This window comes from Sarcophilus harrisii, chromosome 2, assembly GCF_902635505.1.
Source record: "Sarcophilus harrisii chromosome 2, mSarHar1.11, whole genome shotgun sequence".
In the NCBI taxonomy this organism is placed as follows: domain Eukaryota; kingdom Metazoa; phylum Chordata; class Mammalia; order Dasyuromorphia; family Dasyuridae; genus Sarcophilus; species Sarcophilus harrisii.
The window spans coordinates 425,384,675-425,408,803 of NC_045427.1; the positions used below are offsets into that span (position 1 = coordinate 425,384,675).

Here is a 24,129-nt window from a genome sequence, read left to right on the forward strand (position 1 = left end):
TTAAAACTAGTAGAGACTATACAGGTCACTTGGGTAGCTAAACGGCACCATAGTGTGCATAGGGTACTAACTCTTAGGTCAGGAAGATTCATCTTTCTGAGTTCAAATCTAGCCTCAGACATTGATTAGCTGTGTGATCCTGACCAAGTCACTTAACCCTTTTTGCCTCAGTTTCTTCATATATAAAATGAACTTGGAAAGAAAATGGCCAATCACTCCAGTGTCATTGCCAAGAAAATCACAAATGAGATCACAAAAAGTTGGATAGGACTAAAATAACTGAACAATAAAAAATAGAAGTCATCTAATTAAGTCATCTCATTTTACTGATCCAGCAAACTGAGGCTAGGTGAGATGATTTGCCTTTTAGATAGATAGATAGATAGATAGACAGACAGACTGACAGATGATAGATCACACACACATAAAATTCCTATTCTCCAGGATGGGGTGGGGAACAAAGGATGTACATACGTATCTATTTATCTATCTTTATATCTCTATCTCTATCCATATCTATATCTATATACCTGTCTCTCTATCTCTATATATCTATATCTATTTACATATCCCTCTCTGCCTATAGATATATATCTATATCTAATAGCTATAGATAGAAATATTTATCTCTTTCTGGGAAGATACCTAGCTACTCTATCAGAGCTGGGGTTAGGCGACTAGCCCTTTATCTTATACAGAAACTCTCCTCCAGATAAGTTCTGGTGACTACTTGTTCACCTTTCTCCCTCTTGCCTGTAGTTGTCTGGTATAACTGAGTTCTTCTTTTGCTCATCTTCTTCCTCTTTCCCTTTCCCAGTGTCTATCAGCTGGTCGTCAAGGAAGAGAGACTTCAGAAGGCCAGGAGGGCTGCAGACATCATTGAGTGCTTCTCAGTGCCTGTGAGCTACAAGAATGCTTCTAGCCTGGATTCTCTACACTACTTTGCAGCTGAATTGAAGCCTGTCAACCTGCCAGTTACACAGCCATTCACAGTAGGAGACAATAAAACCTACAATGGCTATTGGAATGCTCCTCTTTCACCCTTGAAGAGTTACAGCATCTACTTCCAGGCTTTGAGCAAAGCCAATGGAGTGAGTATGGGAAAGGAGAGACCAACCTTTCCAGTCTTTTCCATTTTCATATGCATTAGGCTGATTGTTGGTCCCAGGAAGGCCAAGGAAAGAAGGTTCCTCTTCCTCAATGGCCTCTTCCCTCCAATTTCAGAAGTGCCCCAGAACTTTCAGTGAAATGATCACAAGGCATCTGGGTGGACCTCAGCCATGGGATTAGTATTCCCAGAATGGCAGAATTGGGTTTTCAGAGTGTCTACTTTGCAGATGTAAGAAAGCATAAACTTTGAACTGAAGCCACTGTCCTTTGCATTGTCTTATTCCTTGTTTCATCAGAACCATTGTGAATTCCTTATGACAAAGAAGTCATTAATAGATCAAGATAGCAAGAACCATGTTCCTCCATGGATCCAGAACACAACCTCTCTCTAATTTTCAGTTTTAAAAGTGGCCTGATACTCAGAACAATTATGACTTGCTGGTGGTCACATAGTAACTCTCAAAATATTTGAGTCTGCCTAATTCTGATTACAAATCCAAAGCTCTTAATCCATGCTTATATAGGCAATATGTGGGGAATTCAGGTAAAAGAAATATAAAATAAATGAAATCAACAATTCAAGGATCCATATTTCTATCTACATGAGCACTTCTGACTCATATCATAAGCATCTATGCCCTATTAGATGATCTTTATTGATCTATTGTAGCCTTTGGCTCAAGAATGAGAGAATCTGGCTTCAAATCCCCCCACTATCTTGACCATTACTGCCATTATATACATGTAATCTTGGGCAAGTCAGTTAACTTCGCTCCCTCTCTCAAGATGGATTGGACTAAATGGTTTCTGGGATTTTTTTCCATCATTAGGAGGTTTTTAATAAATGCTAATTGATGGAATCGTTTTTTGTTGTTCATTTGTTTCAGTTGTGTCCAAATCTTCATGACCCCATTTGGGGTTTTCTTGGCAAAATTATTGAAGTGGTTTGCCATTTTCTTTTCCAGTTCATTTTACAGATGAGGAAACTGAGAAAAACAGAATAACTTGCTCAGGACTGCATAGCTAGTAAGTTCCTAAAGCCAGATTTGAACTCAGGTTTTTATTAAGCACTTATAATGTGCCAAATACTGAAGCAAAAAATATTGCCTGCTCTCAAGGAGCTCACATGCTAAAGGGGGAAAACTAGATGTAAGGGAAACTGAAAAGGAGGATGGGAGTACCACTTAGGGCTGGGACGTGACATAGAGCATAATAAGATAAAATTGCATTTATCAGAACAGAGCGATCTGGGGCAGAGTTTAGATTATTCATGAGAAGGAGGTGGAGGTCATGGCCCAAGTAGAGAAAGCATGGCATAGAGCAGACAAGGTGATTTCGGATTAACTTCTATAGCCTTGTGGGCAACCTGATGACATGTCTCTGGGAAATGAGGTTGCTCCTGTGATGACAGATAAATGATTAGTATATCACTGGTTCTTTTTAACTGGCCAGTATTTGTCTCATTTACACTGAAGGGCTTCGGTTCAGGAAAGGATGCACTCATGTTTAAGTCTCAAACTGGGTTATCATTGTCTTAGCTCTGATGGTTATTGTTAATTTAAATAAAACTCTTCCTAGATGGAATCTGCTTACCAGTCAAGTTACCGTAAAGTATGCTTCTACCTTGCTTTTCTTCTTGTCATTGTCTCTCCTATGGGGAGGAACTAGATTAGTTATTCACTCCAAATAGGTTATAACCAGCATAAAGCACAGAAAAGCAAACAGCTCCACTGCTCTGTTGATTAGACTGGTTAATGCATCTTAAGATTTTCATTCTCATAAGGGCAAGAAACAAGTTTGTTTTCTTCTGAGAACTTGGGAGTCCAAAATGACTTCCTCCCAAATGCTTGCATCTTGAGACCCAGTGATCTTGGTTTGCTCCTGAATGGTGCTTTGGATAGAGTTCACTAAAGCATGCAGCCTCAGAGTGCAATTGGACATTGTTTCTATTCTCCTCTTCATAGAATGAGTTCTGCTGAGTCTACTGTTCTTCTCTTTTACCATTAGCCACCATTGTTAAGTTGAAAAGAGCATAATTAACAGATTGATATAAAACAAGTGTGGCAAATTAATATAAAATTGGAACCAGAGATACCTCTTATTGGCCAGTGCTATTTTCTGCTCTGTTGTATGTGGAGAAAACACTTAGGATCCTAGATTTGGAGCTAGAAGGGGCTCTGCAGGTAATAGCATCACAACATTTCAGACAAACAAAGGTCTTCAAGCAACATCAAGGTCCAATCCAAACATGATAAAGATCCCTCTCTGTAGTTCACTCAACCAGCAATCATCTGGACTTTGCTTAAAGAGAAAGATACCATGAGGGTGAACCCATCACCTCCAGAGGTAACTCATTTCACTTTGAAAGAGTCCTAATTACTAAAAAGTTTGTCATTGCATCAAGCCAGAATTTATCTTTTTTCTCATTACCTCCTTTCCCATACTTTATTACCTATCCAATCTAGCCTTCTTGCTATGAGTTACTCTTGATATTTTATCATTCATATCCATTTCTTTGTACATATTGCCCACCATGCTTCTTGGAGTACATACTAATGTACTCCATCCTTACTTCCACCTCTTAGAATACTGAGGTTTCATCAAAATCACCAACATGAGCCCATTTATTATCTGTTCAGTTGTTAGGCTACCTTCCTTTATCCCCTCCAAAAAAATTACCTTATTCATACATGTACATTTTGTGTATACTTATATGTGGGTATATTGTCCTACCTCCAACCCAAATAGGATATAAATTCTTTGAAGGTACGGACCATTTCATTTTTGTCTTTTTATTATTAAGGCCTAGCAAAAATGATGCATTAAATGAATGCTTTAATAGCTGCTTGCAATTGATACCAGTTGTCCATAGTTCCTAGACTCTCTCAGAGCAAATCATAATATATCTAATTTCTCTTCCTGTTGACAGCGCTTTCTTTTCTTGCTTGAGGTCAGTTGTCATGTGCCCCCTGAACTTTTCCAAAGGCTAAACATCCCCAGTTCCCTCCCAGATCCTTGTAGGGCATGGATTCCTAGTCTTTTATCACTCTGCTCATCCTCTTTTGGATGTTTTTTAGCTTACAAAGGACAAACAAGAGCAGCCTTGCTTATTAATGACTTTATTTGTTTGTTCTTTATTTATTTTTTTATTATTTATTAATGGCTAGATCATATGACCATAGTCTCACTTCATAGATAAGAAAACTAAAGCAAAAAGGGATTAAGTATTTTACCTCAGTCACAAGGGTGAGTGTAGCAGTACTGGGATCTGAAATCAGGTATTCTCATTGGCAATCCAGTAGTCTTTCTCTTCCCATTAATTCCATTCCATTAATATGGCATAAACTTGATCCATTTAAAAGAGGTCTGTCAGAACTAACTCAAAAAAGAAAAGTGTGAAATGAGAGGGTCATTTTTATTTTTCTCTTACTGAGCTTTCTAACTAGCATGTTTTGCTTTTAAAGAACTGTTAGAAGGCTGAGATGTGTTGAAAGAGGTCATTGTGTTTGGAGAACAGCTGTTTGGGATTAAATTAGAGAAAATTCAAAGCCACAGAATATTTGTAAAGAAGTCAGATTTAATTATTTTAAAGCACTTGCTGCTGACAAAATGTTTCCAAATAGAGGTGCATCCTGACCTGCTTAGGAAATAGATGTTTAGACCATACAAGACTTAAAGGACATGAACACTAATTACCTGTGGATGAAGAGAGAACAGACTGCCTGTTTTTCAGAGAGAAGAACTGGAAGGACAGGAAGAAGTTATAGGGAGGCCTGTTTTAACCTAGCTCTGTTGAAGCCTACTTCATCCCAGCATGACCTAAGTGAATTATTGAAACTTTATGGGCCATGGTTCCCTCATCTTTTCCTTATGAACAGATAAGAATCATCTCTTACAGTAGCTGCATTTGAAGGACATTGACAAATTGGAAAATGTCAAGAAAGGAAGGATAGCAGTTAGGTAAAAGGGACTCAAAATCATTTCAGACGTGGATATGAATAGTTGACCTGACATGATCATTGCCTACTTCTGTCTGAAAAAGCAGGAGGGAAGGCAGAGTGCTCAATTTATTCTCCATTTCTCCAGAGGAGAGAACTAATAATAATGATAGGAAAAAGTTACAGAGAGGCATACCTCATTTCAGTAGAAGGAAGGAAGACTCCCTAACAACCAACAATAGAATTGGGGTAATGTTCCTTCTTCTTTGGAAGTTGAATGACTTGGTTGAATGACTATTGCAGACTGCTAATAGTAGCTAAAGTAAACGAAGTGCTTGACTCAGTATCAGAATACCTGAATTCAAATTGCATTTCAGATGCTTCCTCATGTGATCCTGGGCAAGTCACTTAATCTATCCTCAGTTTCCTCATTTGTAAAATGGAGGTAATAGCCTCAGTCTCATAGTGTTCTATGTAAAATGTTTTGCTAACCTAAAAATATTATAAAAATGATAGTTATTATTATTACTGTTAATTTTAACATTATTGGTATTACATTAAGGATCTTCTAAAACAGGGCTTAAACTTTTTCTACTTGCAACCCCTTTTTGCCTGAGAAATTTTTACATGACTCTGGGTATGTAGGTATATAAAATAGGTAAACAAATCAAACATTTACTGATAATAATTCATAATTTCACGATTCCCACATTGTTGTGTGACCCCATTTGGGGTTGCAACCTACAATTTTAAGGAGCTTTGCTCTAGAAGAGATATGTACATTGAATAGGAGGATGATGATATATAAGGGCTTTTCTTATTCTAAGATTCTAGAGTTCTGTGGATATGCTAAATTTCTCTTTTAAAAAAAGATTATTTAAGGAGGTTAATTATTCATTCTAGCCCCCATACACAATGTTGTTTGCAATGTCTTGATACCTCAATCCATGTCTCCTCTGTAAGTGAAATTCTAATATAACAAAACAATAAAGTTGGATGGATTTAAAAAAGAAAACAGAATTAACTCAAAAAAATTCTCTAAAGTTTGGAGAACCCAGGAACTCGGGACAGAGAGAGAGGAAAGAAATTCCAGGTTTAGGCCTGGAAGTGGTAGGTGCAGTTCTGTAACTGAACAGGCCACAGCTTTACTGAAACAGAATTGAATCAGGATGAGCTAGGTTAGATGTCTCCTTTCATTTTTCTTTTCCCAAACTCTCATAGATTTATCTTTCTCTTATTTGTCCCTCTTTCTTCCCTTACTCCCAGTCCTAAGTTATCTGTTTCTGGATCCTATTCATTTTCTTTCTCCATCTTTCAATCTTCTTTTTTCCTTCTCCCCAAACCTAAGCTTCTCCTTTTTTCTCCACCCTTTCACTCTTACTTTCCCCTTTCTCTCCTTCCCTACTTTTCCTTCTACTCTTATTTAAAGCCTGATTTGTCTGGAAAATAAAAAAGATAGGTGACAAGCCATACACACCATTATTTACCCATATGGCTATCAAATGACTGCTCCCCAAGAACATTGTTTCCAGTAATGTAACCATTTATATCTATCTGAAAAGGACCCCGGGGGACCATCCTCACCTGGTGCAACATGGACCCAACCCTCCATTTTCAAGCTGAGTTGAGGTTAAGTGACTTTACTCAAGATTATATTGCTAGTAGCAAAAGAAGGATATGAACTCAAGTCCACTAATTGCAGAAGTACTCTTTCCATTATATCAACAAATCCCCTGAGGAAAAATTACCAGAAATTATATATTTGGCCATTATTACATCATTGGACATTTCACCCTGGGATTTTCTCTCAACAAAACCCTACTCTCCAGCTCCCTCTTGTCATGCACAAAGCTGACCTGAGGTCCTCAAAGACAAAATTTAACCTCTGGATTCCTACACCCAGCTGGAAATGCTTAATTAATTTTTGTCAGCTAAACCATGCATGAGTTTTCAGTTGCTGTTAAACAGAGAAAGGCCTTCCAGTTTCTTCAATGAAAATAGAATTTCAGTTTGTTTGGATTTGTTGTTACTGCATAGGGAATGAGGTGAAATTCCTGAACCAAAATGGCCTTAGTCATTGAAGCAGAAAAATGTCACACAGGATTTGGAACTGGAAGGGATTGTTAAGATCATCTCATCTCACCTCTTTATTTTATGGCATTGAAGAAAATACTATATGTAAAGAACTTTTCAAATCTTAAAGTGCTATGTAAACAAAAGCTATTATTATTGATAAAAAAGAATAAAGCCTCCAAAGGGAGAGTAACTTACCACAGACCACTCCCATAAAAAAAAGAGCAAAATTTCCAAGTTTTATAATAGGAAGCTGAGGGCAAAGGCTAGGATGGGGCTCAGAAAAGGACAGAGAAGAACCAATGTATAGACTGCAGAGGCTAAAGTGATAAAAGGGAGTCCAGACTTGTTATGGGAAAAGAGTCCTCCAATTAGTAAATCAGGATCTCAGAAGGTAAATCAGCATCAATTAAGAATTCAAGATGGCAACTGCTATCTATTTCCGATTTCCACCCATGGCCATTTTCCCACTATTTGCAGGCTTCTGAGCTTCCAAATGTTTGCCTCAGTTTCTTCATCTGCAAAATGAGACAAAGAAGAAAATGGCAAATCACTCCAATATCTTTGCCAAGAAAACTCCAAATGACATAATGAAGAGTTGGACACAGCTAAAATTCCTGAATAATCATTTCCAACTATAATCATGAGCAGGCACATGACTTTAACTTCTCTGCTAATGGATTTTCCCATGAGCTTTTCCTTTGTCTTATCTGCCTTCACCCCAGTGCCCTCATAATCTCAAGATTTCAAATAATGTTGGAAGTCTGTTTTGTAGCTGAAGGCTAGGGAAACTCTTTCCCCAGTCCTTTACATACTCAGTTCTCCATAATGAGCTAGGCAGACATGAGGTCAGCCACGAGAGCCTTCCTTGTGTCTACTGTGTTGTTGGCATTATAATTATGGGGTTTTAGTGGAAAACACCTAGAAGTGCCCTTATACACCAAATTAGCATGCTAAAGACTGAGAAATTAAGTTATTTGCCCACAATCAGATCTTGAATACTGAAATAGAGTCAGGATTTAAATCCAGGTCATGTGGCTTCATGTCCCCTATTCTTTCTTGTTCCATGCTACTTCTCTATACCATTCTGTTTTCCCTTCAGAAGACCACCTCCTTCCTTTCTCTGTCATCAGAACAAAAATCAAACTAACCTTATTTCCCTTTGTTTCTCTGGGTAACAGCTAGTTCTAATAGCATGAGGGAATGGTACAGATCTAGTATGACTAAATTTCAGCAAAACACTTTCAAACTTTCACATCATATTTTTGGATAAAATGGAAAGACACAAATAAGGTGATAATTCAAGTAAGATTTGGAATTGACTTAGCAACAATCCAAGGAATTGTCATTAATGGGTCAATTTCAGATCAGATAGAAACCTCTCAGGGAAGACACTAGTAATCTGTCTTTGGCAGTACCACTGTGGTTCAACATTTATATCATGATTTAGATGATATCATAGATAGCATAAATGTAAAGTGGACGTAAGATACAAAGCTTGACCAGGTAGCTCACTAAATGACAGGGCTCTTTTCCCAAACTCTTTCCATAAGCTCAAATGAGGGATAAAATTGAATAAAATGAAATGTAATTAGGATCAATGAAAATTTCTATTCTTGAATTGAAATTACCTTCTCAAGTAAAAGACAGTAGAGGCTTAGCTAGACAACCATTTCTGTGAAAACTATTTGGGGGTCTTAGCAAAATACAAATTCAGTAGAGTCAAGAGTATTTTGCACGGAAGCAAAAATTATGTGATGTTAAAAGAGACATAGATACAATTTAGAATAGAAGAGACAGTAATTCTGTCATATTCTACCTTGATCAGATAAAATCTGGAATTCAGTGTAAATTCTAGATAACATACTTCAGAAAAACCATAGATCATCTGGGTCACATATGGAACATAATGACTTAGATATTGAGAGGGCTAGAGAACATATAGAGATGATTAGTTGAAAAAACTGGGAATATTTATCTGGGAAAAGAGAATATTTAGAAGAGATAAGGTCTATGTCTTCAAATATTCAAAGGACTGATATGTGAAAAAGGGATTAAACTTGTTGTCCTAAGAGTTAGAGGATAAAACTTCTAAGAGTCCTTAAAATTCTCCAAAAGTGGAATGGTTTGCCCTAAGAGATAATAGATTCTTCCCAGTTGGAGTCCAGATGACCACTTGTTAGAATAAGTGAAAAAGGAATTTTTGGTCAGGTATGGTTGCCTCCAAAGTCCTTCAACTTTACCCTCAAGTCATGAGCAGAGATTTATAATCTAGAGACTCTGAATTTGTTCTATATTTTCAACCATAATGACAAAGAGTTTCATAACACCAAAAAACATAATGGGCTCTTGGTTTAGAACCAAGGGACTTATAGGTCTGGAGAATGATGAATGTATTTATCTATGTTCTCATCTAACTTAAGAAATAAATGTTGATCAACCAGGAATCAAAAACAGAACATTGATGTTCTCTCTTTAAAAGTTTTCCTTCAAATTGATTCAACACATTAGTGATTATTTTGGGGGTATGGTCATTCACCTAGTTCCAAATCCCTTTATTTGTATTATCATCTTTCAATTTTAGCCATAAGCACAGTATGAGAGATTTTGGCAAAACCTTTCTTGAAATCTAAGCTTATCATCTCTGTATTATTCCCTTGAGTTATTAGTCAAGCTGCCCCAGGAGTAAAGGGGACATAAAGTTAATCAGGTACTATAATTTAGGATGGACATTGGTCATCCAGAGAAGAGTTATTAGGATGATGAGAGACCTATGTTAATTTCAAAGACTACAATCATTGCCCAAGGACAAGCATATCTCATTTGTGTTCCTGGGCCATCAGGATTCATTATTAAACCTTCTGGCTCTGAAGGTACTGCTAGGGAAAGGAAAGTCAGTTTAGAAGGAGTTTTTTATTTCTTTATATCCCACAAAGCCCACCATACAGGAGGAATTTAATAAATGCTTATTGACTCAATTACTCTATAAGCTTTTTCCTCAACAATGTCTCCTCCTGGGGACTGGAAAAGAAGATCAGGGTTGGGGGACATAGCATCCTAAGATATAGGTCCAGACTTTCTGAATCTGATTGTCCTCTGCATACTCAAAACACATTTACTTAGATTACCAGAATTCCTAGTTCTACTAGGTTTGTCTGACCCAGAAAAATTTAAAAAATGTCTAGTTTGATTATGACTATATGAACCATTAACATTGATGGGAGGGATGGTGAATTCCATCAGAGCAATTGATTTTTGCATCTTAGATTTCCTTCTCTTGACTTCCCTCACCTCATGTATAAAATGAAGAGCCTCCAAGGTCCTGTTTAGTACTAACTCTGATCGTCATCCTTCTAAAAATTCTCTCAGCACCAGAGCTCTGCCTATTGGGGATATGGATGTGCTGTAGAAATAATGGATACTCTTTTATTTAACTCAAAGCTTCTGTTCCCCTCTAATCTTGACACACCTGCTTGCAGGGAGAAGTGACATCTACAAATACTGATGATCTATACTAATAACAATTACCATAATAAATTGCCCCTTGATTACATCTGTCACCTGAGGTTTTAAAATACTTTACAAACATCAATTAGTAATTACAGCTCAAAGGCTTTGCTAACTGGGAAGCTGGTATCATCAAGGTCTCATTAGATCTGAGTGGAGGGACCACAAGGGGCATCAGACACTACCCCAGCATCCTGAAGCTCATCCAGGCATGTGAACTTGGATTCCAAACTCTTGATTTAAGTACTAGACCCTTCTCAAGGATAATTGAAGGCAGTCTAATATACTGGAAATAGTTCTGACTCTTACTACCTATGTAATTTGAGGCAATTCACTTAAAAGCCCAGTGCCTCAGTCTTCTCTGTAAAATGAAGAAGTTTTGATTAGATTGTCTCTGAGGTCCCTTTCAGCTCTATATCTCTGATTCCATGAATGTGTCTAATTAAGTAATATTTTGGCCTGATTTTCCATGCTGGCAAGATTGTGTACTTGAGTGATATATCACCTTTCTTTTTATACCTACAAAGAGCCAATCCTTATAGCTCTTACTGAATTATAGAATGTCAGGCTAGATGGCTCATCAACTTGTCTGAACCCCTCACCTTATATGTACCGTGACATTCAGGCACACAGATGCTCTTATGATATGATCAAGGTCACATGATGAGTTATTAACATAACCCACAGTGTCGTTATCTACCATCCATAAATGTGTTTTTAGAGTTAGGGAATATAAACTCAGGATGTTAAATTCCTTGTGAGCTGGTCTGGGTGGTCATATCCAACTCTTCATAACTCCATTTGGGGTTTTCTTTTTTTCACTTTTTATACTTGCAAAACCTCTGCCAAAAAAATTCCAAATTTGTCACGCACCAAAAAAAAAAAAAAAAAAAAAACCAAACAAACAACAGACCAAAAAGGAAAAAGCACAAAAAAAAAAAAAGGAAAAAACAAACAAGTAAAACAATTACAACAAGGTGAAAATTCTATGCTTTGAACCACATTCAGTCTCCATAGCTTGCTCTCTAGTTGCAGGTGGCACTTTCTATCACAAATCTCTTGGAATTGCTTTGAATCTCTGCACTGTTGAAAAGAGCCAAGTCCATCCATCACAAATTTATCATGACATGATTTTGTTGTTAATGTATACAGTTTCTCTTGGTTCATGTAAGTCTCTTCAGGTCTTTCTGAAATCATCCTGCTGATCACATCTTATAGAATTATAATATTCCATTACTTTAATATACCATAACTCATTCATAACTCCCAACTAACAGACATGCATTTGATGTCCAATTCCTTGCCACTATAAAAAAGACTGCTACAACATTTTTGAACATGTGAGTGCTTTTCCATTTGGATTTTTCTTGGCAGAAACACTAGAGTGGTTTGCTATTTCCTTCTCCAGCTCAGTTTACAAATAAGAAAAATGAGAAAATGAGGTTAAGTGACTTACACAAGATCACACAGCTAATGTCTTAAGGCCCGATTTGAACTCACAAAGATGACATCAGCCTGACCTCAGCCCCAGCACTGTATATACTGTGCCATCTCACTACCCTTTAGGTATGTGGGGCAAATAGATCAAGCTCCCTGAGTCTCAGTTTCTTAATCTGTGTGATAGGGATAACAAATTATAGTGATTATTTTGATTTACACTGCAGATCTTTTATTATACTATATTATATTATTATATACTATGCTACAATATATAGATATTATGTTACACTATAGATATTATATTCTCATGTCATAGATAAGGAACAATATAAGAAACAATGACCCCTGAATATAAGGACAACATAGCTGTAAGTTAATATCTCTGTTTCATGTTGGCTCTGTGATCTCAGACAAGACTCTTAACTTTTTGTTACTCTCAAGATTTTAAAAAAAATTTTTTTAATTTTAATTTTTTATTGTTATAGCTTTTTAATGACAAAACATATGCATGGGTAATTTTTCAACACTGACCCTTGCAGAAATTTCTGTTCCAACTTTTCCTCTTCTTCTCCCACCCCCTCCCCAGATGGCAGGTAGTCCCATACATATTAAATATATTACAGTATATGTTAGATACAATATATTTATACAGTTATTTTGTTGCACAAGAAAAATCGGATTTAGAAAGAAGGTAAAAATACCCTGGGAAGAAAAACAAAAATGCAAGCAAACAATAACAGAAAGAGTGGAAATGCTATATTGTGGTCCACATTCATTTCCCAGTGTTCTTTCGCTGGATATAGCTGGTTCTGTTCATCACTGATCAATTGGAACTGATTTGGATCCTCTCATTATTGAAGAGAGCCACTTCCATCAGAATTGATCATCATATAGTATTGTTGTCCCAAGAAATTTTTTAAGACTAAGTTAAAAAATACTTGGTTACCAATATTGATAAAGACATTTTCTTCATGGAATATTTTTCTAAATCAATGGGAAAAAATAGACATCCTACTTTCTCAAAGGAGAAAATGTTCATTAAATAAACATTTAAATACAACATGAGCATCGGTGATTATTATTTCCTATTTCTTTAGTCTTGCTCCCACAGTAATGAGACTCTTGTCCCCTCAGCTATCATCACCTGATTGAGTGCTTGTTTTCTGAGATTCACTGTGGGGCCTGAGGACAAACATGATCCCCAGATGAAATTCTTGCACGAATCATAGACTGTCTGCCCTTTGGCCTCCCTTAACCTTTTTCAGATGTTGATGGAAAATCTTCAGCCTTGTAGCGTATAAGAGAAAGTGAGTGAGAATTTGAATGCTGGTCTGCTGCCATTGCCCAAGGAAAAGCATCTCTCATTCACTGTCCCTAAATGATGAGCCTGCCATGTTAAATGGCTCTAATAATTTGGGGCTTCAAAGTGATTCGGCACCAGTGACAAGGTATCTCATCAATGACTTCCAGATTTCTCAAGCTCCATTTACAAGTCAAAACAGGATTTTTTTTTAAGTCACAATCTGCTCAGCCTGCTTTCTGGAAATAAAGCTGTTCTTTATTATTGTCATGTAACAGAGCACACAACACAACTCCTGAAAACCAGCCTTGGCTAGCAATTTAGGACACCAGCAAAGCTGCAATATCCACTTCCTTGCTTACAGTTCTGTTATCAACACAATAAGAAACCAGAGAATTTTGATCACTTACCAGGCATGTGGTCCTGGACACTTGACCTTTCTGCCCCTCAGTTTTTTCACCTGTAAAATGTGGGTAATAATAACCCCTATGGGGTTGTTGTGAGGATAAAATGAAATATTTGGAAATCAATTTATAAGCAAATGTGGAAGGAACTGGGAATGTGAGTGTGGTCTCCATGTGTAAACAGAGATCATAGAAGATTATAGTTTGTCAGAGGGAACATAGAGATCATTGGAGCAGCTAAATTGAGTAGTGGGTAGAACATCAAGCCTGGAGTCAGAAAGACTCCTCTTCCTGAATTCAAAGCTGTGTGACCCTGGACAAGCCACTTAACCCTGTTTACCTCAGTTTCCTTTTCTGTAAAATGAGCTGGAAAAGTAAATAGCAAACTACTTCAATGTCTCTGCCTAGAAAACCCCAAATGATGAAAACCCGGGAGTGATGAAGTGTTAGAAATGACTGAAAACAACTGAAGAACCTGAGATCAGTTCTGTCATTTTATAGGAAAGGAACAGGTCAGGAAAAGGAGCTTGTTTAAAGTCCTATAAAAAGTTATAAGTAAAGCTTGTATTTGAGCCATGTCTCAATTCCCAATTCAAGAAATTCTTTTCATTCCACTATACTATTAGAAGGCATTTGTTATTGGTGACATTTTATCAAATGGATATGGCATGGCACCAAAAGGATTTTTGGAAAGGGGGAATGGTTTTAAATTTAGATGGATTGGGTTTCAGTATTTTCTATGATGCTGATACAAAGGTACCATCATTACAAAATGATATGTTGCGTTTTGTTTTGTTTTTTAACCTATTACCTCTCTTAAAGACTTAATACACCTTTTTAAATGTAAGAATTTCACTACCAGATTAAGTTGTAGAACCTAAAACTCTAGTTTGATGAATTACTTTTTTTTTCAAATTAACAACTCCAAATTCCAGTGCAGAGATCATGCAGGTATAGCTTTTAACTTGAGCTCAGATTTTCAAAGGATCCTCATCAGAGGCACAACGGATTTTGCTTTAAGGGCACCAAAATTTATAGAATATAAATATTTTAATAGTTATTTAAAATTATATTCTTAATATTAAATTTATTGCATTTTTATAGCATTTTTATTCACGTGGAAGCACAGAAACTTATTAGCAAGAATAATTAGTTAAATTAGGTAGCCACAGGGTGATTTACTGCCTATCCTGGTGGTCACAGGCCCAGATGAGTGCCTCTCTATCTTGTTCCTGCCTTGTTCCTTCTCAAAGCAATAAGCTCTACAGGAAGCAGTAGACAGGGTTCTTCCTACATAGGATCTTGTGTTTTATGGTCTTTGTCTTTTTGTAAAATATCAATGTTGTTGATTCTCCCTCTCCAAACTTCTGTGGTTGACATTTAGTGCCATTTGATCAAAGAATCAAAATAGCCCAATATAGCTTTGGACCATATTGTTTCATTTGAAACATGTAGTGTAAGTTATGATAATGATAATTGCATTCAATTAATAATTACTAAGGTTTTACTTTATCTAGATACAATGCAATATTCAGGGCATATAAAGATAAAAATAAAACTGACCCTACTTTCAAAAAGCCTTATTACATACTAGGAAGATAGACAATCATTCACCCTAGGACAAACATACACAACACACACATATTAGATATACTTTTTTCATACACACACACACACACACACACACAAATATACAGAAATTTCTAATGATAGAGTGAATAATTGAGAGATCAAGAATGACCCCATATAAGAAGTTGAATCTGAGTTGTGCAATGAGGGAAGCAATAGCATTCTACAAGGAGGAGATGGGGAAGGAATATCTTAGAAACAGAATCATTAGTGTAAAAATACACAGGTTCACATAGGTAAACTCCCAAAGAAGTAAGAGTTAGAATGATGTATGCAGAGAATAGCTAGTATTCCAAGATGACTAAAACAGAAAGTATGGAGAAAATTATGATATAGAATGACACTGTTGAAAGGTAACAGGAACTAGATTATAAAGAACATTAAGTAGCTAATTAAGGATTTTACATGTTACTATGCATGCAATAGGATGTCCTTGAAGATTTGAGAGGGAAGGGAAAGGTGATAGTCATATTTTTGCTTAAATAATGTGATTTTCAGAATTGTAAAGGATGGATTGGATAGGGGTAGATTTCGGATAGTTTGCAATGTTCTAGGTCATGAAGATGGGTAAGCTAGGTAAAGGCTGCATTAGTAGAGAGAATGGGACTGGCATAGGCAACCAGGTGGTACAGTAGAAAGAGCACTACATCTGGAGTCAGGAAGATATAAGTTCACATCTGGCCTTGACCACTTACTAGGTGTGTGGTACTGGACAAGCCCCTTGATCTTTATGTGCCTCAATTTCTTTATCTGTAAAATGTGGGTCATAATAGCACTGATCTCTTGGAATTGTTGGGAGGAAAAAATGAAATATTTGGAAAGCACTTTTTAAATCTTAAAGCACTACACAAATGTTACTGTTAATATTATCATTAATTTTACTAAAACCTCCTAATTGGACAGATTCAATGGTTAAAAGAAAGGGACAAGCTCAGAAGAGTCTAAGGTTACAAGCCTGAAGGAAGATGGTCATGTTATCAGCAAAAATGGGAATATTTGAAGAAGAAATAGGTTTAATCATTTGTCCTTATCTGGTACATTGTGAAGTAGCATGGAATAGTATGATACACAATAGATGAACTTGTTGTCCAGAGAGAAATGATCTTAAATCCAACTCCAGCTTGCTATATGACAATGGGCAAGTCCTTTCATCTCTCTTAGTCTAGATTTCCTCATCTATCAAGCTAGAAAAATAATTTTCCTTACCTCAGAGAGTTGTTGCAATAATCATTTGAAATAATGTATATAAAGTACCTTAAAAACATTAAATATTATAATGAAATAAGTGCCTTTACACATTAATCATGATATTTCTAACAGGAAGAGGAATTATTATTATTCCTGATCTATAGATAAGGAAAGTTCAGAAAAGTTACATGTCTCACCCAAGATCACATTTGGACAATGGTGGGTGTGGAGCCTCTGTCTGGAGTGGGGCTTCTAAATGAGAGAGAGAGACACAGACACTGGGGAAGATTCTTAATTACCTTCAATTACTTGCATATTAATGGTTCTGATAAGAATAGCTGAATTTTATTGTATCTAAGGATGTCCAAAATGCTTTGTATATATTATGACATAATATATATGATATATATGTATATATACTTACATGTGTGTGTATGTGTATTATATGTGTGTGTATATTCATTCTCTTCCTTGAGCCTTATAACATCCCTGCCAAATAGGGGCTATGAGTATTCATTTGGTAGATGAAGAAACTAAGGATAGAAGTTAAGTGAGTTGCTCATGGTTATATTAAGCATCAGAAGCTAGAGCCAAACTGGAGTCCTCCCATCTTCATTTCCACCTCTAGAAACCCTAATTCTATGATGACCCCTTTTGAAAACTGGCATCTGCAGTGTGTTCAAAGCAAACATATATAAACTGTGATTTAAAATAATAATGGTTAAAAAAAATAAACTCCATCTGATTAACCACATTCCTCATTTTTGTTGTTCACAGGAAACCAAAATCAACTGTGTTCGACTGGCAACAAAAGGTATGTGGGAGTGTCTCTGTTTTCCATTTGCGGCCATTTAAGAGCAGCTGCAAACATGGGGCAAAGTACAGTCATGACACAGCCTTGCTATCATTACTGTCAGTGGACCCTCAGGTTTCTCTGCAGCCAGTCAGGAGTGACCATAGCTTAGAAAAAGGAATGGTTATTTTTAGTGTAGCCATTTGCATTTAGATTGCAAATCTACACGCATACAAAACAACAGGCTCCTTTATAGAAAAGAGGAAAAACTAAATCCACATGTTCACTACTTTTCTAATTCTTTGGGAAATTAGATGGATGCATTAGTACCAGGTGGAAGCTTAGAGACCAAGGAGAAAACAAGGGGACTAAGGCCTTGCCATTTGTTCCACATCCATCTTGAAAGGGACACATGTGCCCAACTTGTTTCCTCCCAGGGCCACAGACGGTAGAGAAGGAAAAAGATAAAATACCCTTTGTGGAGGAAGGGAATTGATGGGCTACAAATAAAACTGACAAAAATCACTGCCCTCGGCAGACTTTTCCACCAGAGGAAAAAAATGGTTCAGAGTGAAGAATACCATCAATTATCCAGGAAACTCAGCATGTAGGACAATTCACTGTCCAAGGTAGACAGTTTATATTGACAGCATTAAGGAAGGAAAGTTTTTTTTTAAGAATGTGGAAACTTCTGGGCAAATGCCTATTAGTTATTGAGTTCTTTTGGTGCTCATCCAGCTGCATCTGGATGATGGACACTGATTATTGCCATCTTTCTGTCCTACTTGGAGTCTGTGTGATTACTAGAGAATCCTCTCTGTCCCATAGCAAAGGTCTCAATTAAGGACATATCAGTGTCCTTCTGAATGTACCCCACCATACTTGCTCTACAGTTTGTCCTCTGCAGGATTATAGAGCTAAGGATGATGTGCCAGAGAAATTCAGTGCTGCTTATAGTCTGTCAACAGTAAAACTCTCTCCTCTCACTTCTTTTTCTTCTCTTTTACTTGTCTCTAACCTTTACTTTCCAGTTCATTCTCTTCTATTCCTTATGTCTACTTTTGTCCTCTCTTTGGTTTCCTGTGTTTTTGTTTTTTTTTTTTTCCCTCTCTCTTCCTATTGAGAGATTGACACAGAAAAAGAGAATCCATTTGGTTGACAAGTCAGGATAGGGTCTACCAGGTGCTTTACTACAAGCTCAGATTTCGGTCTTTAGCCCTCAATATTCAGGAACTTAATTTTATCAATAGTCTTATTTCCATCAGACTCTAAGGAAATAATTCATATGAACTTCATTCAAGAAACTGATTTACTCATTTACAAAAGACATATTATGAAGGATAATTAATACCCATCATCTGCACAGAAGATTCTCCCCCTTGTAGGTGAGTTCAAAGATACAACTATTGGTAGACAGCTCCTTGCATCCATAATAAAGGGGAATCACAAAATCATAGATTTTAGAATTGGAGACCAGTCCATTCTACAATTAATATCATGTATCAACTATATTTGCCTCTTTGCAACTACTTTTGCCCTCTGTAGTCTATTATTTTGAATAAAGTTTTTTAAATGTCAGAAATTTTGTTCTCTAGAACATGTTAGTATTTTTTGTGATAAATCACATAGTGAACCTCAGGGGACACAAGTTTCAGACTTTGTTTGAGATATACAGATCCTTTTCCCAGCTCTGGGCAGATTCACTCATAGGAGCAAATAATAGCTTTAAAAATTGACCAATGAATATTTAAATGAAGATAATGATAATGATGTTGATATAATGTTATTATTATAACCCATATTTCTGTAGGCCTTGAAGGTTCATAAAACACTTCTTCCCTGTAACAGCCCTATGAAGTAGATAGGAAAAGTATTATTTTCCATTTTATAGTTGAGAAAAGTTAATCTCAAAAAACGCAGTGAATTGCCTGATGCCACAATAGCTTACATTAAATATTTCCTACTAGAGTTGGCATGTAAACCTAGATATTCTGATTCTTAACACTTAGCCCTTTCTACTTAATGGTCATTTCTACCAAGATGTGAGAAGTTAATGTTTCAGTCAACAGAGCCAACATTGGTCATTAAATGAGAGACCTTTCTCCCTAGACACTACTAAATAATTTTAGCACACCTTTATTCTTTATTTATTTAGATTTTTTACTAGGTTAAAGAGGATATTCTTTGTCTCAATTGTTATTTAATCACTGATTCGGAGTGACTTCAGTCAAACTGAGTGTTAAAGATCTTAGCTTAAAAAGGGGAGGGCCTCCCATTGCATTCAGAACTAGTCATCCTGATCTTTATCTGACCACTGGACCGAGATGGCGCCTAAGGGGAAATTGTGGCAGGTGATTTTTGCCCAGCCCTCCCTCATTTAAATCCAATTCACTTGCATGTAACAGCACCTTCTCCCTGATGTCATAATTCTCTTCAAGAATGAAAGACAAATAAGAACTAAATAAACGTTGACACACCACACACTTATTCTTTGACATTTCTCTTCTTGATGTCATGCAGATCATCCCCTTTTGTTTCTTTTTCTAAATTATCTGGATGTGTTATGATTAATTATATTATCACTTAATCTTATATTAGTTACATTTTATTTTTCTTCCTAAAATATGGAAATTGTGTGATTTTATCGTCTTGTTTCAGTGGCCTGTTATTCTACCTTTTCTAGCCAAATACCCCAGTCCTTTCTTTTGTGTTTTCAACGTATTTCACTGGAAAACATGCCTATCATCAGCATTTCTACATGTTTGTTGATTCACACAGATAGAACATTTCCCCCTCATTTTTCCCCATCATTGACAATTGCTCCTTGGAGCTAAACCATGAAACTCACCAGTAGTGTCCAATAAGAAAATACTCCTTATCTCTCACATGACATCCCCAATATCTTTGTCTCCCTTATTTTATTCTCTGTCCCTGGTTTTTTATCCCTGTCAATGATTGTAGACTTTCTGTTCTTCAGGACAATTATTTTTTTTAAATACTATGTCCCAGACTTAATAGTATGAATGTATCATGTAATAGCATGAGAATGTATGTATCACATATGTATATATGTATCACAAGAAATGACATGGCAGAATAAAAAGAATAATAAGTAAAATAAAGACTTATTCATGGAAATATATCCTAAGAGTCCATATTAAGTTAAATTATATATATATCTATATATATATATATTACATACAGATGTGTGATTGTATACTTACAACAATCATTGGCCATAGCATCTCATATGGTAAAATTCACAATACAGTGATGTTTTTACTAATATAAAACTTCCCCAGAATCATTCTACTTCAAGACACAACTCAAGACAACAATTCTGTTGTGGGACTACCTGTCCCAATATTTATATTTGGAAAATCTGCATCCCTTGTTTTTTCTCCCTCCCAGACTATATCCTTCTGCTTATTACCTTCACTGTCTTCTTTTGTTTAGTTTTACCTTTATTTCACGTTAGACCTTTCTTTTCCTGGTGTTTTTTTCATCTTTCCCAAAGTATCAAATGAAATACAGTCTGAACTCCTTCTCTTTTTTCCCTGTTCCTTTCAGCTAGACCTTCTGTTCTTACCCTCTGTAAAGCAGGAGAAAAGAATATTGTTGAATACTTGGCCCCAAATATGTACCTGTATCTCTTCCTTCCATTTTATTTTTCTGTCCCCTGTGTACTGAAAGAACTATGTTCTGTCCCCTGTGTACTGAAAGAACTAAAGAGAAGCCTAGATAGGACCCTGATTCAGAGACACCAATTGAGAGGATTTGATTGAAGAAATTTTTAAAAACCCTTTAATTTCCAGATGACATAAACAAAGAAGTTGAAATAAGGCTGGAAACAAACAGAGGAAAGATGAGGTATTACTTTGACTTACTGAGGCTTCCACCACTGATTTCCAATATAGATCATTATCATAGGTTTTAAACCTGGATGAAACATTACAGATTAACAGTTCCTTAATTTTATAAATGAAAAAAATTGAGTCTAAATGACTTGGCCAAGATAACACAGATAGTAAGGAGTAAAACCAGAATCTCAAGCTTCTTATTCTAAATACACTACTATATCTACTAGATCACATTGTCTCTTAAGTTATTTAAGTATTCTCCATTGTCTTCTTTATGAATTTTATAGAATGAAAAAATCTCAGATTTGAAAGGAACCTAGCAGAGTCATCTCTCTTTATCTCTATCTCTCGATATTTGAACATGAATCCCCTCCATATCACACTTAATAAGTGATTGCCCTCTCTTAAATCCTTCTGCAATTTGCCAGGGAGGGAGAAGCCCTCTGCTTCCCAAGACATCCCACTACTTTGGATAGCTACTTCTAGTTATTAAAAGATTTCTTTTGCTTAAATTAATCCTTCCTTGACTTAATATAAAGAGAAAAATATTTCCCAGCAGGCAGAGCTAGCCAGAAGCAAAACTGGGTGCCTCAGGAGGCAGTGGGCTTCCTATCACTGAAAGTATTCAAGTAAAGTCTGGTTGAGCAATTGCCAAGAAAAATGGTAGCAGGGATTTATGCTTTAATGGGGATCAGTCTTAGCCTCTGAGGTCCTTCCACGATCAAATGTTGCTACTCTGTGTTCCTGTTCCTGAATAAGTTCCCAGAAGAGTTCTCTCATTCTTGCCCCTGACTGAGTTGCCACAGACTTCAGCTTAGTGGAGGCCAAATTGATGGATTTTCCCCTTAGCACCCTCATTTGCCACCTGGTGGAAGAAAGCAGGTGATATTGCCCATGGCTGAGTCTGGCTGTGCCGAGTAATGAGGTGAAGTGCTTGTGTCATCACTGTACATCAAAAAGGATGAACTGGTGACTCCCTGTGTCCTTTTACTTTGCTCCATGGTGTGGCCTATATAGAGTTTCTCTGCATGCTTTCCCCATTGTCAGCACTGCTTCTGCACTGTCTCTTTGCCCCTGCATTATTCTACAGCTCCTTTAAAAAGGGGAAAATGCTTTCTGTGTGAATCATCAATTGCATTGCCATTTCAAAGACCTTGCTCTGGCTTTCTGGTGGGAGAGACAGCCTTAGACAATCTAAAATATATAAGGTACTCCTATTTATTCTAATCTTGAATCAGTTATTTAAAAAAAAAAACATGCTCAGTATTATGAAAGGGGTTGGGGGGAGTTTTCATTCCTAAATCTAAGTAGATGGATAACTAAAGGAGCCTAAAAGAGTTGTGATCTCCAAACTTAAACCCTGATTAGAACCAGTTAAACTCCATATTTTCAAACAGGCTGCTGGCCTACATAAACAAAACCTTGAGCCATTAAAGTAATAGCAAAACACATTTCTAAAATACTTTGCAGTTTACAAAGTTTAATCACCTTAGTTTAGTCCCATGACGCAGATAACAGTAACTCACATGACGCTTAACACTTTTACAGATTGTTTTTATAGAATCATAAGATTTAGGGTTAGAAAGAACCTTGGGTACTCTTATCGTATCCTTTCATTTTATAGATGAAGAAATTGAGGCTGAAAGTGGTCTAGGGTCACATGGCCAAGAAAACAACAGAACAGTTTGGACTTAGACTTAGGTATTCTGACTCTAGTTGCAATATTCTGTCCCTGCCACCATGCTGTCTGTCTCACAAGCCAAATAGTATCAGCCACCTTTGTGATTGTGTTTCCAAAGCAAATATCTCAAAGATATCACTTATGATGCTAGATCACTTCTCAAAAGATTCAGTTTCAAGTCAACATAACCCATCTGAAACTTCATAAAGCAAAAAGATGAATGTGTGACAGGCAGGAAAAGAATCAAAACTTGTTTTTCCCAGAGAAATATATTTGATCTGGTACTTGAACTGGAAAGCCTATCTGTACCTAGCCTCTTTCAAAAATATTTCTCTAGTGGCATATATCCCTTGAAGTTTCCTGAAGAACCTGTTGGGAATGGATGAGGATCAAAAATAGAACTGAAAAAGACCCACATATTACAAATGACAAGATTCCTCATGGTCTCTTGGTAGCACTGTACCTCATTTGCAACCCTTATGATGGGTATCTCTTCAGTAATGTCCAACAAGACTTATTCCTGTTGCCTTTCAAGATCATTTATTCTTTTGTTATTGTATCTGAAGAGAGTGAATAGCTTTTTTTTCCTTTCTACAATTTTTAATTCAATTCACACCAAAAGTTTGTCAGACAATTATATACAGATCTGGGAGAGAGAAAAAAGAAGACATCCTCTTTATCTTCTTTACCTTAACATATAAATGACCATAAAAATACATGATATATGTGTTTAAAGGATGTGAAACAAGAGTGCTAAATAATTGCAAAGGAATAATGTTCCTGATTGGGGGAGAGAGGGAAAGAACAGGGAGAACATCTTATGTTGTTTTATTTTTTTCTTTTTCTTGGTTTTCTGATTGCAGCCACTTAACACTGTGGTGCCTTCTTGGTTCATGACCACTCAAAGAGAATATAATTCTAAGAGGAAAGTCCCATTAGATGAGCCAGATAGTCTCCTTTGACATATCATTCATAGGCATGAATAGTTCAAAAACCATCTGCCAAAGAGATCCATCAGCTCCTTGAGTCTGTCTTCCTCTCTCTTCTAACCACAGTTTATTTTTGTTAGTAAAACTTCACCCTGTGCATATCTTATTTGAGCAAGGATCCTTTGATCAAGTAGATGGTGGAAAGCATTTCTAGAGTGTATTGTATTTTCCAACAAGCCACTCACTTCAGCTTGCCCAAACTCTCAAATCAGTTAGG

General features: G+C 36.5%; 1 protein-coding gene across 9 annotated transcripts in view; it reads left to right on the forward strand.

The window, feature by feature from the left end:
• The window catches only part of PTPRT (protein tyrosine phosphatase receptor type T), a 1,282,972-nt gene that overhangs the window by 1,063,468 nt on the left and 195,375 nt on the right, over window positions 1-24,129 (forward strand). For all 9 annotated transcript variants that reach the window (XM_031953982.1, XM_031953984.1, XM_031953985.1 and 6 more), the window contains 2 exons: window positions 818-1,091; window positions 17,367-17,403. In XM_031953982.1, coding sequence (XP_031809842.1) covers window positions 818-1,091; window positions 17,367-17,403 — 311 coding nt within the window. The remainder of the gene's footprint in view (window positions 1-817; window positions 1,092-17,366; window positions 17,404-24,129) is intronic.